Source organism: Oncorhynchus nerka, unplaced genomic scaffold (assembly GCF_034236695.1).
Source record: "Oncorhynchus nerka isolate Pitt River unplaced genomic scaffold, Oner_Uvic_2.0 unplaced_scaffold_1228, whole genome shotgun sequence".
In the NCBI taxonomy this organism is placed as follows: Eukaryota; Metazoa; Chordata; class Actinopteri; order Salmoniformes; family Salmonidae; genus Oncorhynchus; species Oncorhynchus nerka.
Genome location: NW_027040105.1, coordinates 2501 through 15000, shown reverse-complemented (window position 1 = coordinate 15000; position 12500 = coordinate 2501). Strand labels below are relative to the sequence as shown.

Sequence of the window (12500 nt, the reverse complement as noted above, 5' to 3'; positions counted from 1 at the left end):
TAGGAGGAGGAGAGGAGAGGAGAGTAGAGAGAGGAGGAGAGGAGAGGAGAGGAGAGAGGGGAGAGGAGGAGAGAGAGAGTAGAGTAACCAGGAGAGGAGAGGAGAGGAGGAGAGGAGAGGAGAGTAGAGGAGGGAGAGGAGGGAGATTTATTTAGACTATGGAGGAGATTACCTACCTCCTCTAGAAGAAAGAGGAGAGGAGAGTAGAGTAGAGGAGAGAGGAGGGGAGGAGAGGAAAGAAAGAGGAGAGGAGGAGAGGGAGGAGAGGAGGGAGAGGAGGAGAAGAAAGAGGAGAGGAGGAGAGTAGAGGAGAGGAGAGGAGAGGAGAGGAGAGGAGAGGAGGAGAAGAAGAGGAGGGAGAGAGAGTAAGGAGAGGAGGAGAGGGAGAGGAGAGGAGAGGAGGAGAAGAAGAGGAGGAGAGGAGAGAGGAGAGAGGAGAGGAGAAGAGGAGAGGAGAGGAGAGAGGAGAGGAGAGAGAGAGGGAGAGGAGAGGAGAGGAGAGGAGAGGGAGAGAAGAAGAGGAGAGAGAGAGAGTAGAGGAGAGGAGGAGAGGAGGAGGAAAGACTCTAGGAGAGTAGAGTAGAGGGAGGAGAAGAAGAGAGAGTAGAGGAGGAGAGGGAGAGGGAGAGTAGATTAGAGGAGGAGAGGAGAGGGAGAGGAGAGGGAGAGGAGAGGGAGGAGAGGAGAGGAGAGGAGGGAGGAGAGGAGAGGAGTCTAGAGGGAGGAGAGGAGGGGGAGAAGACTCTAAGGAGAGGAGAGGAGGAGAAGAAAGAGGGAGACTAGAGTACCTAGAGGGAGGAGAGGAGAACCAGAGAGTAGAGGAGGAGAGGAGACAGGGGAAGAGGAGAGGGAGGAGAAGAAAGAGGAGAAGAGAGAGTAGAGGAGGAGAGGGAGGGGGAGAGGAGAGGAGAGGAGGAGAAGAAAGAGGAGAGGAGGAGTAGAGGGGAGGAGAGGGAGAGGAGAGTAGAGAGAGGAGGAGAGGAGAGGAGAGTAGACCTAGAGGGAGGAGAGGAGAGGGAGAGGAGACCAGAGGAGGAGAAGAAAGAGGAGAGGAGAGAGACTAGGAGAGGAGAGGAGGGAGAGGAGAGGAGAGGAGAGGAGAAGAGGAGGAGAGGATTTTTAGAGGAGAGGAGAGGAGAGGAGGAGGGAGAGAGAGGGAGGAGAAGAAAGAGGGAGAGGAGAGAGAGGAGGAGGAGAGAGAGGGAGAGGAGAGGAGGAGAGGAGAGGAGGAGAAGAGGGAGAGTAGAGAGAGGAGAGAGGAGAGGAGTGAGTAGAGTAGAGGAGGAGAGGAGGAGAAGAGGGAGGAGGAGAAGAAAGAGGAGAGGAGAGGAGAGGAGGAGAGGAGAGGAGAGGAGAGAAGAGAGAGGAGAGAGAGGAGAGAGGAGGAGAGGAGAGGAGAGTAGAGGAGGAGGAGAGGAGAGATGAGAGGGAGGAGAGAGAGGAGAGGAGAGAGAGGGAGGAGGAGGAAAGAGGAGAGGAGGGGAGGAGGAGAGGAGAGAGAGGAGAGGAGGGAGAGGAGAGGAGGGGAGAGAGAGGAGGAGAGGGAGGGGAGAGGAGAGAAGAAAGAGGAGAGGGAGAGGAGAGGAGGAGAGGAGAAAGAGAGAACAGGAGAAGAAAGAGGGAGAGGAGAGGAGAGGAGAGAGGAGGGGAGAGAGGAGAGAGAAAGAGGAGAGGAGAGTAGAGAGAGGAGGAGAGAGAGGGAGAGGAGAGAGGGAGAGGGGAGGGGAGAGGAGGGGAGAGAAAGAGAGAGAGAGAGAGAGAGAGGAGGAGAGGAGGGGAGAGGAGGAGAAGAAAGAGGAGGAGGGGTGCTTCTTTAAAAAGTGTTTATAATGACAGAGAATTCGAGCCAGAATTGTTGTTTTGGTTTTAGTTCCATCCATTCCTTTTTCCCATTTCCTTTATTTTGTACTTATGACAAGTTCTCTCTCTCTCTCTCTCTCGTTTTTTGGGTGGGTGAACCCCCTAAACGGAAAAAAAAAGCAATGAAAAGTTAATAGCGCATGTTAACTCCGCGTTCCTTTATTACACGCCCGATGATTGTCAACATAATGAGAGAGAAAAAAACCGCACGATATCTCTCCGCTTTAAGTATGCCTTCGTTTATTAGAAATAAAATAAAGGCATAACTAATAAATACAGTATAGCCGATATGTCACTAACAGGAAAGTGAACGGCTTTGGGCATTACGCTCGGTTAATGCCCAAGCCTACTACTTGTACGAACATATTCTTGCGTCCGGTTGCCTAGGAAACATATTCAACCTGACGTTTGGTTAGAATGGCGACTACGTTTTTTTAAATTTTAATGCCCAAGCCTACTACTTGTACGAACATATTCTTACGTCCGGTTGCCTAGGAAACATATTCAACCTGACGTTTGGTTAGAATGGCGACTACGTTTTTTTATTTTAATGCCCAAGCCTACTACTTGTACGAACATATTCTTGCGTCCGGTTGCCTAGAAACATATTCAACCCGACGTTTGGTTAGAATGGCGACTACGTTTTTATTTTATTTTAATGCCCAAGCCTACTACTTGTACGAACATATTCTTACGTCAGGTTGCCTAGGAAACATATTCAACCCGACGTTTGGTTAGAATGGCGACTACGTTTTTTATTTTATTTTAATGCCCAAGCCTACTACTTGTACGAACATATTCTTACGTCAGGTTGCCTAGGAAACACATTCAACCTGACGTAAGTATATGATCGTATACAAGTAGGATAAATTCCACTAATATTTCCGCATGTGGAGGTATAGGTTACCCAGGAGAACGCTAGCTTGGTGATATACAACCAAAATATGTTTTCCTTTGTTGTGTTGATTTTATTGCCATAGTGTCCTTCATTTGACCAGAGAAATGTAGGACATCCCAGTTTGAAGCTAACCAGGCAAGTCACTTAAGAACAAACTCTTATTTTCTATGACGGCCTATCGGGGTGCAGTGGGGTTTAACTGCCTTGTTCAGGGGCAGAACTGCAGATTTTTACCTTGTCAGCTCAGGGATTTGATCTAGCCAACTTTCGGCTACTGGCCCAACACTCTAACCACTAGTCTACCTACCTCCTCTACACTCTAACCACTAGGCTACCTACCTCCTCTACACTCTAACCACTAGACTACCTACCTCCTCTACACTCTAACCACTAGACTACCTGCCTCCTCTACACTCTAACCACTAGACTACCTACCTCCTCTACACTCTAACCACTAGACTACCTGCCTCCTCTACACTCTAACCACTAGACTACCTGCCTCCTCTACACTCTAACCACTAGGCTACCAGCCTCCTCTACACTCTAACCACTAGACTACCTACCTCCTCTACACTCTAACCACTAGACTACCTGCCTCCTCTACACTCTAACCACTAGACTACCTGCCTCCTCTACACTCTAACCACTAGGCTACCTACCTCCTCTACACTCTAACCACTAGACTACCTACCTCCTCTACACTCTAACCACTAGACTACCTGCCTCCTCTACACTCTAACCACTAGACTACCTACCTCCTCTACACTCTAACCACTAGACTACCTGCCTCCTCTACACTCTAACCACTAGACTATCTGCCTCCTCTACACTCTAACCACTAGGCTACCAGCCTCCTCTACACTCTAACCACTAGGCTACCAGCCTCCTCTACACTCTAACCACTAGTCTACCTACCTCCTCTACACTCTAACCACTAGACTACCTGCCACCCCTACACTCTAACCACTAGACTACCTGCCTCCTCTACACTCTAACCACTAGGCTACCAGCCTCCTCTATACTCTAACCACTAGGCTACCAGCCTCCTCTACACTCTAACCACTAGGCTACCAGCCTCCTCTACACTCTAACCACTAGGCTACCTGCCTCCTCTACACTCTAACCACTAGGCTACCTGCCTCCTCTACACTCTAACCACTAGGCTACCTGCCTCCTCTACACTCTAACCACTAGTCTACCAGCCTCCTCTACACTCTAACCACTAGGCTACCTGCCTCCTCTACACTCTAACCACTAGGCTACCTGCCTCCTCTACACTCTAACCACTAGTCTACCTGCCTCCTCTACACTCTAACCACTAGGCTACCTGCAGGGGCACAGAACGTTACCAGGGGGTCCTGTCAATCACAGAGCGTTACCAGGGGGGGTCCTGTCAATCACAGAGCGTTACCAGGGGGGGTCCTGTCAATCACAGAGCGTTACCAGGGGGGGTCCTGTCAATCACAGAGCGTTACCAGGGGGTCCTGTCAATCACAGAGCGTTACCAGGGGGGGTCCTGTCAATCACAGAGCGTTACCAGGGGTTCCTGTCAATCACAGAGCGTTACCAGGGGGTCCTGTCAATCACAGAGCATTACCAGGGGTTCCTGTCAATCACAGAGCGTTACCAGGGGGTCCTGTCAATCACAGAGCGTTACCAGGGGGTCCTGTCAATCACAGAGCGTTACCAGGGGGTCCTGTCAATCACAGAGCATTACCAGGGGGGTCCTGTCAATCACAGAGCGTTACCAGGGGTCCTGTCAATCACAGAGCGTTACCAGGGGGTCCTGTCAATCACAGAGCGAACGTGTGTGTGTGTGTGTGTGTGTGTGTGTGTGTGTGTGTGTGTGTGTGTGTGTGTGTGTGTGTGTGTGTGGTGTGTGTGTGTGGGTACGTGTGACCAACCGGGTGTGTGTGTATTGTTGTGAAATTGTTTGATATTACTTGTTAGACATTACTGCACTGATGGAGCTAGAAACACAAGCATTTCATTACACCGGCAATTACATCTGCTAAACATGTGTACGTGACCAATACATGTGTATTTTTATTTGACAGAACCTGGGCTTAACAAGGGTCTGAACTTGGACCTGTTGTAGACGCAATGTACCCTCTGATTAGCGTCATGAGACGGGTTGAGAGACAGAAAACCCCGAACTACTAACGACCTACATAAAGGTAACTGGTCTTATTAATAGACAAGCTTTAACTGCGCAATGAGACGCTCAAACCCACGTTCTCCAAACATAAAATGTCGAAGTTACTCCGGACGTCAGAAATGTGTCAAGTATTGTTGGGTCATCAGCATCTAGAACAGCTTTGTCTCTCCGTGATTCTAATCTGGAACTCTTATCGGGACGGACGTGACAACATTCTAACTATAATTACATTCCGTCATTTGGTGTTTTTCCTGCTACTCTGCATTGTTGGGTCATCAGCATCTAGAACAGCTTCGACGCTCCGTGATTCTAATCTGGAATTCTATCGGGACGGACGTGACCACGGGTGTCCTGTACGATGGGATGGGGGCATTCAGTGACCACTGGTGTCCTGTACGATGGGATGGGGGCATTCAGTGACCACGGGTGTCCTGTACGATGGGATGGGGGCATTCAGTGACCACTGGTGTCCTGTACGATGGGATGGGGGCATTCAGTGACCACTGGTGTCCTGTACGATGGGATGGGGGCATTCAGTGACCACTGGTGTCCTGTACGATGGGATGGGGGCATTCAGTGACCACTGGTGTCCTGTACGATGGGATGGGGGCATTCAGTGACCACTGGTGTCCTGTACGATGGGATGGGGGCATTCAGTGACCACTGGTGTCCTGTACGATGGGATGGGGGCATTCAGTGACCACTGGTGTCCTGTACGATGGGATGGGGGCATTCAGTGACCACTAATGTCCTGTACGATGGGATGGGGGCATTCAGTGACCACTGGTGTCCTGTACGATGGGATGGGAGCATTCAGTGACCACTAATGTCCTGTACGGTGGGCTGGGGGCATTCAGTGACCACTAATGTCCTGTACGATGGGATGGGGGCATTCAGTGACCACTAATGTCCTGTACGATGGGATGGGGGCATTCAGTGACCACTGGTGTCCTGTACGATGGGATGGGGGCATTCAGTGACCACGGGTGTCCTGTACGATGGGATGGGGGCATTCAGTGACCACGGGTGTCCTGTACGATGGGATGGGGGCATTCAGTGACTACTGGTGTCCTGTACGATGGGATGGGGGCATTCAGTGACCACGGGTGTCCTGTACGATGGGATGGGGGCATTCAGTGACCACGGGTGTCCTGTACGATGGGATGGGGGCATTCCTGTACGAGGGATGACCATTCAGTGACTACTGTCCTGATGGGATGGGGGCATTCAGTGACTACTGGTGTCCTGTACGATGGGATGGGGGCATTCAGTGACCACGGGTGTCCTGTACGATGGGATGGGGGCATTCAGTGACCACGGGTGTCCTGTACGATGGGATGGGGGCATTCAGTGACCACGGGTGTCCTGTACGATGGGATGGGGGCATTCAGTGACCACTAATGTCCTGTACGATGGGATGGGGGCATTCAGTGACCACTAATGTCCTGTACGATGGGATGGGGGCATTCAAATCAAATCAAACTTTATTAATCACACTCGCCGAATACAACAGGTGTTTTACGGTGAAATGCCCGAACCAACAATTCTGTTGAAAAAAAAATACGGATAAGAAATAAGAGATAAAAGTAACAAGTCATTAAAGAGCAGCAGTCAAATAACAATAGTGAGGCTATATACAGGGGGGTACCGATACAGAGACAATGTGCGGAGGCACCGGTTAGTTGAGGTAATATGTACATGTAGATAGAGTTATTAAAGTGACTATGCATAGATGACAGCAGCTCCAAGAAGAGGGCAACAGCTGGCATTGAAGAAGGCAGGGGTCAGGGTTGTACCACAATCTCTCCCCTCCATGCAGCCATTTGATTAGGTGTTCAGGAGTCCTATGTCTTGGGGATAGAAGCTGTTCAGAAGCATTGCCATCCATAGACATAGTAGCCTAAATAATGGCCTGCAACAGCAGCACGACCCTAAGACCGAGGAGATGTTAATTGATTCATTAACTCAGGAGCAACACCTGCTTTCGATATACTTTGTTTCCGTCAATTACTCAGTGTTTCCATTATGTTGGCAGTTACCAAGCTAGGCTTAGATTTCCCCCTGTCTTTACCCTCCCTGTCTATACCCTCCCTGTCTATACCCTCCCTGTCTTTACCCTCCCTGTCTATACCCTCCATGTCTCTACCCTCCCTGGCAGTTACCAAGCTAGGCTTAGATTTCCCCCTGTCTTTACCCTCCCTGTCTATACCCTCCCTGTCTATACCCTCCCTGTCTTTACCCTCCCTGTCTATTACCCTCCCTGTCTTTACCCTCCCTGTCTATACCCTCCTCCCCTCCTGTCTCTACCCTCCCTGTCTATACCTCCCTGTTTTACCCCCCTGTCTCTACCCTCCTGTCTTTACCCTCCCTGTCTTTACCCTCCCTGTCTATACCTCCTGTCTATACCCTCCCTGTCTTTACCCTCCCTGTCTATACCCTCCCTGTCTATACCCTCCCTGTCTCTACCCTCCCTGTCTATACCTCCCTGTCTTTACCCTCCCTGTCTATACCCTCCCTGTCTCTACCCTCCTGTCTCTACCCTCCCTGTCTTTACCCTCCTGTCTTTACCCTCCCTGTCTTTACCCTCCCTGCCTATACTCCCTGTCTATACCCTCCCTGTCTTTACCCTCCCTGTCTATACCCTCCTGTCTATACCCTCCTGTCTCTACCCTCCCTATCTATACCCTCCCTGTCTTTACCCTCCTGTCTAGTACCCTCCCTGTCTATACCCTCCCTGTCTCTACCCTCCTGTCTCTACCCTCCCTGTCTATACCCTCCCTGTCTTTACCCTCCCTGTCTTTACCCTCCCTGTCTTTACCCTCCCTGTCTATACCCTCCATGTCTCTACCCTCCTGGCAGTTACCAAGCTAGGCTTAGATTTCTCTTACCATCTCCTGTCTATACCCTCCTGTCTTTACCCTCCCTGTCTTTACCCTCCCTGTCTTTACCCTCCCTGTCTAATTACCCTCCCTGTCTTTACCCCCCCTGTCTCTACCCTCCCTGTCTATACCCTCCCTGTATTTACCCCCCTGTCTCTACCCTCCCTGTCTTTACCCTCCCTGTCTTTACCCTCCCTGTCTTTACCCTCCTGTCTATACCCTCCCTGTCTATACCCTCCCTGTCTTTACCCTCCCTGTCTATTCCCTTTCTATACCCTCCCTGTCTCTACCCTCCCTGTCTTTACCCTCCCTGTCTTTACCCTCCCTGTCTATACCCTCCTCCTGTCTCTACCCTCCTGTCTTTACCCTCCCTGTCTTTACCCTCCCTGTCTTTACCCTCCCTGTCTATACCTTCCTGTCTATACCCTCCTGTCTATACCCTCCCCTGTCTATACCCTCCCTGTCTCTACCCTCCCTATCTATACCCTCCCTGTCTTTACCCTCCCTGTCTTTACCCTCCCTGTCTCTACCCTCCCTGTCTATACCCTCCCTGTCTTTACCCTCCCTGTCTATACCCTCCCTGTCTTTACCCTCCCTGTCTATACCCTCCATGTCTATACCCTCCCTGGCAGTTACCAAGCTAGGCTTAGATTTCCCCCTGTCTTTACCCTCCCTGTCTTTACCCTCCCTGTCTATACCCTCCCTGTCTTTACCCTCCCTGTCTTTACCCTCCCTGTCTTTACCCTCCCTGTCTATACCCTCCCTGTCTTTACCCTCCCTGTCTATACCCTCCCTGTCTTTACCCCCCTGTCTCTACCCTCCCTGTCTATACCCTCCCTGTATTTACCCCCCTGTCTCTACCCTCCCTGTCTTTACCCTCCCTGTCTTTACCCTCCCTGTCTTTACCCTCCCTGTCTATACCCTCCCTGTCTTTACCCTCCCTGTCTATACCCCCTCCCTGTCTATACCCTCCTTTCTATACCCTCCCTGTCTCTACCCTCCCTGTCTATACCCTCCCTGTCTTTACCCTCCCTGTCTATACCCTCCCTGTCTCTACCCTCCCTGTCTCTACCCTCCCTGTCTTTACCCTCCCTGTCTTTACCCTCCCTGTCTTTACCCTCCCTGTCTTTACCCTCCCTGTCTATACCCTCCCTGTCTATACCCTCCCTGTCTATACCCTCCCTGTCTTTACCCTCCCTGTCTATACCCTCCCTGTCTATACCCTCCCTGTCTCTACCCTCCCTATCTATACCCTCCCTGTCTTTACCCTCCCTGTCTATACCCTCCATGTCTATACCGTCCGGCAGGGTAGCAGAAAGGTTGCAAGTTCTAATCCCTGAGCTGACAAGGTACAAATCTGTCGTTCTGACCCTGAACAGGCAGTTAACTCCACTGTTCCTAGGCCATCATTGAAAATAAGAATTTGTTCTTAATTAACTGACTTGCCGAGTTAAATAAAGGTAAAATTTAAAAGAAGAAAAAAAGAAATACCCTCCCTGTCGTAATTAAAGTGAGAGGAAGTGGTGTCAAGACACACACACACACACACACACTCAGAGGAAAGCGAACACACAGGCCATCTAGGGAGGTCCGTTTCATTTAGCTCTCTGCAGAGCACCGTCGGGTTCAAAGGTTATTCAGTCACACAAAATCCTATTACCTCTCCTTCTGTAGACCGGAGGCCCAGTCCTGAACCCCACAACCAGATGAAAGCGAGAGAATGTTCTGTCCGTTTCTATACACCTCCCTCCCCCCCTTCGCATCCCTCTCTCACGGAAAAAAATACAACACGTGTTATCGCGCATTACATTATCAATGAATGAAATATATTTGCATTGACATATAGGGCCGGGCATCCTTTCACAATACATCATTATCCATCACGATAATCACAACTCTTACAATAAATCACCGTAAAGAAACAAGAAGAAGTCATTTGATTTAGTCAAAGTAAATAATCGATTGTTTGGCTAAATTGAAGAAATACAAAATACACGACATTGACTACATTACAGGCCACTTTCAGTAATACGTAATGGGTTTATAACGGTGTCATGGTTGTGTAATGAATGCAGTGACGCAACGTTGTTGAGACCGGCACAAATGAATAGGCCAGTTAGAAGCGACGGGGCGGCCTATAATAACACATCGTATTACGTGACAGGCCTATAACCACGCCTGTTAAGTACAGTTAGTACCTGGGCGCAACGGAAGACATCACGCCCCTTTACGCGTGGCGTCGTAAATAATGAGCACCATTTTGGAATGTCTATACGTCATAATAATGCCAACAACAACAACAAAAAACGGACGTTGTATCAAAATGTCACCTCAGCGGGTTTCCGGTATGGAATTGATGCGCGTGAGGTTCGATCGCCTTGTTCTTCTGTGTTGCCGTAGTTTAACATAAAAACCCACAGTTAAGACAACCCTGTTGGTTTTTATGAATATCCTGAACCAATATTCATTTAGGAGGAAGGGGGGGGCGGTTAGACCTGGTTTCACTTAAGCTCACTATATGTCTTTAGTGGTATCAATAGAATCGAAGGGGGTTTCTGAAAAGTTGGAGTAGGTAGGCCTAGTTTTGAGTTTTAAAAAAAAATGCAGATATTTATTTAGATAATCAATCTTCGTTAGAACCCAGAGAATATATATATTGATAACTATTACTAATATAACTAACCGATAACTATTGCTAATGTTGGCGCTGTTTCCACCCCCCCAAAAAAATAGATTGCAACGGAAAAAACACGACCACCTCAGACCACAAGAGAAAAAGGAACTTCGATCAGTTGTTGCAGATGTGTGTTTTTGTTACAAGCATGCAAATTCAAGAATTTAAAATAGACTATTTTAAATGTTACAAAAAGCGCAACCAGGAAGGCAAGACAACAACACATGTATCATTTGGGGGGCATTATAAATATGTCTAGACTAGAGGCTATGTTATAACATGCAATGGCGACACTATCAGACATTTTCACATTTTTGCCAAACATACATTAGCCGATATATATATATATATATTAAGCAACGAATCGAAAATGAACTGATGTCTGATGTCTAGTATGTATTCCCTCTGAATCAACACAATAGGATATATACACATTTAACTGCGGGGGCCTTTTGTTTTTCTTTTTAAACGTGTCAAACGTGTGTATTATAATGTTTTGTCATGATCTCGATCTCGACATAATTTGAAGCAAAAAAAATAAATAAGTATAATTAGGAACAACTGTTTGTAGCCTACAATTCAAAATGAATGATATGAAAAAGCCGAACCCGTGTCAGGGACCATGGTAACCATGGTAATGTGTGAACACATTAAACACGGTAAACCTTTCAGCAGATCGCGTTCTGATTTAGGACGTAAATATTACACAATTACAGTCGACAACAGCAAGAGACTCAATATATGCCATGACACCAGTGAGGCGACTTGGTTAAAGAATATTTGTGTGTGTGTGTGTGTGTGTGTGTGTGTGTGTGTGTGTGTGTGTGTGTGTGTGGCTTGCAGAGGCCCTTTCTCCACTGTTGCGTGCGTTTGTGTGTGAAGACAAGACCTTCACCCAATGAGCCTCTGTCCTCCTCGACAGACTGCTGTGATTGATCCTGTATTCTGTACAGTGCATTGACACCATACACGTGGGTAATACTGATATAACCCCCCTCTCTCAATGTGCACTCATGTCCCCCTATAAAATGGAGAAATACATATGAACAGATGCATAGATTAGATTAGCCGAGTTTGAGATGAACCGAACTAGATTAGCCACTTGTTCAGAATCCCAAAGTCATGTTTAACATCTGCCAAGTCATCCTAACAGCACACCTGTCGCAGGTCTGTCTTCTGTACGCTATAGAGTCACGCGGAAAACACCTACTATACCGTCAAATATAGAAAACAAACACACACGAATCGACTTCATAAAACACCAACTTTATAATCTGTATATAACACAAGTCTGAACGTTACACAACGGCCTTAAAGCAAGGCGAATATATACAGGATGCACAGATTACTGAATTCAAGAACAGCCCCAATGCAAACTATTAAGTAGCCTACACTGACAACACGGACTGTATCTAGAGTCTGGCTGGTTGAACGTCTCTTGGAGAATCTCACCAAAAACATGTGCTTACACGCGCCACTTAAAAAAATATAGGCCTCTTAATTAAAAAAGTTCAAACGGAAATCGAGTTAAATTACTTTCAGAAAAAGTTATAGATTGAACGTTAAAAAAACTCACCCTGTTGGAAACTTCACATTAGAGAAAACTGAAGCCAAAACTAAAACGCAGTCCTGTTTGATAATTATAATATCGTTGTGTGGTAATACTTCATCATTAGTAAGGAGCCTAAAAAGCGTCAGGTCTATGAGAGTTAGCAGAGAGAAGCAGCCAGCGGCCCCTTACCTACCTGCTCTTCCCGGCCTCAACACATGACCCGCGGCCTCTACTTCCATTCTGCTCCCATTGGGCTTGGAGCAGGGCGGGGGAAGATGGATGTGGGGGGGGTGGGGGGTGTTGGGTGGGGGGGAAGAACAAAAACTTTTCTCTAACGCTTCCCCTCTTCCTCCTCTCTTCCTCCTCACACACTTTTTTTCCCCCTTTCTCTCTCTCTCTCTCTCCGCAACAGTACTTTTGGTGAGTTGTATAAAGGGTGAAATAATTCGACCCTTCCGCTCCCTATTGCGACACTGCAC

At 48.3% G+C, this 12500-nt stretch overlaps 1 protein-coding gene across 1 annotated transcript in view; it reads right to left on the bottom strand.

Moving 5' to 3' along the window:
* Positions 1-12290, bottom strand: part of LOC135569058 (paired box protein Pax-5-like) — a 144805-nt gene extending 132515 nt beyond the window's left edge. Inside the window, exon 1 of the mRNA XM_065015891.1 lies at positions 12215-12290. Within this exon, the coding sequence (XP_064871963.1) occupies positions 12215-12260 (46 nt within the window). The 5' untranslated portion in view covers positions 12261-12290. The remainder of the gene's footprint in view (positions 1-12214) is intronic.
* Between the last annotated feature and the right edge of the window lie 210 nt (positions 12291-12500).